This window comes from Plecotus auritus (assembly GCF_963455305.1).
Source record: "Plecotus auritus genome assembly, chromosome: 12".
Lineage (NCBI taxonomy): Eukaryota > Metazoa > Chordata > Mammalia > Chiroptera > Vespertilionidae > Plecotus > Plecotus auritus.
The window spans coordinates 8,910,128-8,915,617 of NC_137778.1; the positions used below are offsets into that span (position 1 = coordinate 8,910,128).

A 5,490-nucleotide genomic window follows, 5' to 3' on the forward strand; every position below is an offset into this window, starting at 1 on the left:
TCATTGCTAACCTTGGATCTGGTACACAAAGCAATTTGTTCAATATCTATTCTAAGAAATTGGAGGAAAACAAAAGCCCAACCGATTATGGGACAATTGAAACAAATGCAAGAAATTTTTAACTCAAGAGTAGGAAAGATTATCTCCATACAGCTACTGTCGATTATTTTTATTGAGCAAAAAAGTGTTTTCACTAGAAAAGCTATTATTAATATACCCTTTTATGTGATTATGCTGCTCAGAAGGGAGGAAGTGGTGGGGAGGTATACAAGATGTAAAGGGTAGGAAATAAATGCAAGTTTGGAAGACAGAACCCTTCCCAGCAGAAGAGGAGATGCGTGCTGTAAGGTTATCTGGGTACCCAGTGGGCAGGGAAGTTCAAGAAAAGGTCCATCTGGGACACAGTTGAGATACTGCCCATTGCTACCAGGATGCTGTCCCTTCTCCACACCCCCCACTCACTCTTTTGGCTTTGGGAGCCCTCCCTCCTGGTTGGTCCACAATCAGGCAGCCAGAACGCTCCCCTGAAAATCTAGATTGACTTCCTGAGCAGTCAAGTCCCACTTCCTAGGCAGCCAGCCCTTCAGGAGCAAGGCCTATTAGGTCTAAAGGTCGGCAAGTTTACCCAGCCTCAACCCACTGCACAAGGCAATGCCCACCAACACACTGCTCATCACTCCAATAGCAATTCCTATTCCCAAGGCTATAGCCACCTTCTTTCTCCACGGTGGACGATAAGGCCTGGAATAGTTACCCAGATTCAATTCCAGGCCCTCATCTACTAACTTCTGATCCTCAGTGAGGGACTGCTGAAAATTCAGCTTCACCAACTTAGGAGGAAGGACCCTCACCCCAAAATAGAGCCTCTTGACACGTCTCAAGTTTTTTAACAGCTGCACATCACACCGGTAGGTCCCAGAGTCCTCCTCCTGAATAGATCTAAACTTCACAAAGTGGGAACTGGCTCGGAAGGGCTTGAAGACTTCATCATCAGTGGAGATGATACCCCGAGCAAGTCTCCAGGTGAACCGGAACGCTTCCTGCCCGATCTCCAGGATGTCTGAACTCAGACAGCTCAGCTCAAATTTCTTGCCTTCGAGAACGGTGAAATGGAGCATCCCACAGATCCAGTTGGTCAGACATTCCAAGCGCTGAGATTTACACTTCCTTCTCACTCCATCAGGGCCCACTTCACAGACGGTCTCCTCCTTATAGCCAAGGCCACAGGTGACAGTACAGGTGGTGGCGTTGACAATGACTTTCCCTACAGCTTCTTGCAGCTTCTCAGGGATGGCCAGTGTTTTAGGGAAAGTCATGACAAAAGGCATGTAGAAGGCCAACACCAGGCTTCCAAGGATAAAACTAGTGGCAAAGGTCATCATGTCTCAGTAGACATTTCACCACTCTTAGACAGCACTTCCAGGTGTTCCAGTTGAATCCTCTATATCATAACTCAATTCCTTTGACATGAGATATCCTTCAAAGTTAGAAGATATGATGCATGCATTGTCAATAAAACACCAGCACTTCATAAGCCAAAGTCCAGTCCTTATTAACAGGTGAGGCCACAGGCAGGAGTCACCATGTTGCTGCTTTACCACCTCTGCTTATTAGTGACCCCCTTACCAATCCCTTCTTTCCACACTCTTTCAATACTTTAAGTCCACCTCTGGGGAAGACAAAGATCTCAGAAGCTGAAGTGAATTTCCAAACCACCTCAACTACTTGACTTCAAAGAGTGAGTTCCCCTCACTCTTTCCCCTCCCCGCAAAATTGTGGATCTAATTTAAAGGGTTTCAAAACCCCAGCTAAATCTGACCAAGTAAGAAATCAAGTCTTAAAAGAGAGGACCAACTTGAATTAAGTTACTGACTCTCAATGCTCCTAAACCTTCTATAAAAAGGACTAAGAACTCCAGACTAGGAGGCAAGTGACTTATCCTTCCTGAACCGCTATGTCTAATTTCTCCTTTGTAAATTAAAACCTTCATGCCTATTTCAGGAAGGTCATTTTGAGCATCAAATGAAAAAGTGTACACAAAAATACTTTGTGAAGTGTGAGACACTGTTCCTGTGTAAGGAATTTTAAATAGAAATGAAAATTCATGAAGACAAGGGCCAAGAGCCCTTTTAAAAATCAACTGTTCTCAGCAAGGTACCGATAAGAAAGGCAGCTCCTCTCCACCTCCCAGCACTTCTCCTTCCCAAGGGCACCAAAGGTTCTCTGGAGGAGAGGACGCACGATTCTCCCTGCCTCTAGGCCTATGCCCTTCATGCTGGAGGCTAGAGGAGCTCATCTTTCACTTGTGCCAATGTTGCTATGAAACAGCTATGATGTCAAAGACGGATTCTGTCACATAATAGAAAAGATTAGTAGGCAAACAGATGTGGTGATTAAAAGCAAACACTTAACTAGCCTTTATGAAACATCGTTTCAGAGACAACACGTATCCAGTGGGTTCTGGAGCTATTTAATCTAGGGGGAAAGGGCCAGTAGAGGGGAACTGGACTGTGCTCATGGGTGTTAAGAAGCTCCTTGGAAGGCAGGAAGCTCCTCGCATGCGTTTCTATAACCTACAGAACACCTCCTAGCACTGGGGCCTCTACGAAGTCGTTACACACACTTATACTGCATTAAAAAATAAGAAGAGATCATTCCTAGATGATCTTTTTAACACCTTTTGTTTGAATGGTTTATTTATAATCTTGTCCAGAGGCAGAAACCTGGATACCTGAGCATCCCTCCCCATCCCAGCTCTGTATTTTCACAAAGAAAGAAGATCCTTTTCCGTCATAAAGCAAAGGGGCAGGTGAGTTTCAGAAGTGGTGAGTGCCTACAAACACACATCTACACCTGCTCTTTAATAAACATCCAATTTTATTTACAAAGCATTAAAGCTTCAGCAAGAAGTACCCAAGGCTAAGTCTCATCTTGTACAAAACTACAGAACATTAGAAAACAAAAGGAGGGGGATGGAAAAGGGAAGAAGATAATACGCTTATATTGTACAAATTGAGAAAATCACACTGAAATGGACAGATTTCAGGATCTGAAAAAATTCCAAAAGCATAAATTATGAGGAGCTGCTGCCAGAACCCTTTGTGTCGGTTTGCACACTACTGCAGTGCATAGCACACGGATGTGGGATGGAATGTCTGCAAATGAAAATTTGTCAGTGAGCCACTTACTAATCTCAACCACTGGTCTGAGATGAAATATGAAATGAAATCCACAAAACAAGCATTTGAGGAAAAAGTAGTGGCATCTAAAAATATAGACATGTTGCAACTGACTCAAGGACAGCTCATCAACCACTGAATATTTTGGTTCAAAAAGATGGAATAGGACAGAGGCTCTGACTGATGTGCTCTACTTTGATTTCCATCCTAAAATCCAATCCTAAAGGAGCGCCCACCAGCTGATAGCGATTTCACAACAAGCAGTGTGCGAACTCCCCTTTGAAAACCCTGTGAAGGTGATGATGCAGGTTAAGCACTCTGGTCAGCTAAAAGCTCTCCTCAGACCAGTGACCCCCCCCCACCCTCCCAACCCCCCCCCCCACACACACACCTGGTTTCTTTACTCTGGATTTTCAGAGAATTTCAAACACCTAATGTACACATCCATCCAATCTGCTACCTTTTATATAAAAGAACAGCAAAAGCAAGATGTAAAAAAATTTTTAAAAGCTAAGCAACCTTTCATAGAAAGGAAGTGACTGGAACATGTCATAAGGAAAAGGAGCTTGGATACAAGGAAGGGAAGATGCGATGACTGACAGAAGGACAGATATTCACAAGCAATGATAAGAAAGTTTTGTTCCTTCATCTGTGATTTGAACTGTTGCTGCTGCTTTGATTTTGGGCGGCTTTACTGTAGTTCTTGCATAGATTCCCCCACCCCAATAAAAAAGAAGCCTGTTGAGAGACACCTTGGTTTGTTTCCATCTCTGGAAGCCAGCACAAGTAAAGCAATATAAACTACTGATGATTCTTTGCTGGAGACAAATGAAACTAGCTACCTTAAAAAAACAAAACAAAAAAAACTACACACACACACACAAAAACATGATTAATGTGAATGAACCAAACTGGAGGGAAACATGCAGTGAAAGGAAAACAAAAACCCCTCTTGCAGCCCAGCTTGAGCAAAATGGGGTCCATTAGGAAGAGGGGCCTTTCTCATCGTTCTTCCCTTTCTAAAAATGTCAAATGTTTCAAGCGCTCTCTTCTTTGCCCATCCTTTGTACACAATATGGAAATACAGGAGGAATCTGGCGAAAGGCAAGTTTCAAAATGGAAGAATATGCAACAGAAGTTTTCCAAGGATACTGGTAGCAGAATTTCAGATAAGAACAAGTTACTCAAGGACATGCACTGAGGATAGAAGGCAGGTAGGAGACAGGAAATGACAGGTCAAAATGATGCTGGGTACAGTAAGATTAGATGAGCAAAACAAGTATCTTTTCTCCAGCAACATAACTCATATTAAAGTGTAAATGAGTCAAACTCCCATTTGATGTCTTCACAAATCCACATTCCTGAGAGCCTATTTGGACTTATGCTTGAAAGGGAAGGGACGTACTCTTCGTTCATAATTCACTTCTTCATTCAAACATAAAATTCACTCCTTCCACCTCCTGAGCGAAGCAGAGGCATTTGCTTTAAATTAAAGTCACTTTCAAATGACTGAACAGTGTCCAGAGCCACATGATGGAAAAGTGGGGAAGATCGAAGCACTTCAAGGATCTTCATAACAGTTCAGAGATTGCTCCCCCTGCTAGAGATTAGACAAAAAAAGATTCTTTTAGTATCAACTTAGACCAGTTACTCACAAAATACAAAATACTGATGGATGCTGAATGATGCAGGACAAGTACACATGGGCTAAGAATCCCTTCCCCTTCCCCCTTTTAAGCTAAAACCAACTCCAACTCCCACTTGCTTTTCTTCACTGAGGAAATAATCCAAAACCCAAACCTCAACCCCACACTTCCTTGGTACTGCCCCAAAGGGCAAATAAGGCAAAATGATCAGAGTTCTACACACTTTCTAGGCTGCTAATTAACCATTCTCCAAGATGTTAACAAATACTGCTTTATAACCCAAAAAGTGCAGTAAGTAAAGAAAATTCTAGGACCCAACATCTTCAAATCTTTCATATATTAGGCTAATTAGACACTAAATGATCAACAGTGAGCAACAAACCCTTTTCCAAGCACCCCTATTCCTTAAGTGACATTCTCATCATCACCTTAGAATTCCAAATAGGATGAAATGTTAATGAAAACTACTGTTGGCATTTCTATGTGCCAACAACTGATCAATAAGTAAAATCCTCAATAGTAAAATCAAATGAACACTTTCCTGATTGTTCCATAGAAGCTGTTCAAGCTCTGAGGGACATCCTTACATGGGCTGTGAAATATTAACTAGGAAGTGTAAAAAGAGAACAAGGTGAAGAAAATCCTCCCAGGTGTCATTGGGAATG

At 42.4% G+C, this 5,490-nt stretch overlaps 2 protein-coding genes across 3 annotated transcripts in view; both read right to left on the minus strand.

Annotated features, from left to right (window-relative positions):
* Positions 1-605: 605 nt before the first annotated feature.
* Positions 606-1,382, minus strand: TMEM81 (transmembrane protein 81; the record flags this gene model as incomplete). Its single annotated transcript, XM_080647793.1, has 1 exon — positions 606-1,382. One exon carries the CDS (start codon positions 1,380-1,382, stop codon positions 606-608), a length of 777 nt encoding a protein of 258 aa, XP_080503919.1.
* A 1,480-nt stretch (positions 1,383-2,862) lies between these two features.
* RBBP5 (RB binding protein 5, histone lysine methyltransferase complex subunit) overlaps positions 2,863-5,490 on the minus strand; it is a gene marked incomplete at its 3' end in the record, with an annotated part of 27,956 nt that continues 25,328 nt past the window's right edge. Inside the window, exon 14 of one of the 2 annotated variants that reach the window (XM_080649419.1) lies at positions 2,863-4,779. In XM_080649419.1, the coding sequence (XP_080505545.1) occupies positions 4,751-4,779 (29 nt within the window). The remainder of the gene's footprint in view (positions 4,780-5,490) is intronic. The other variant, XM_080649420.1, reaches the window with a different exon arrangement.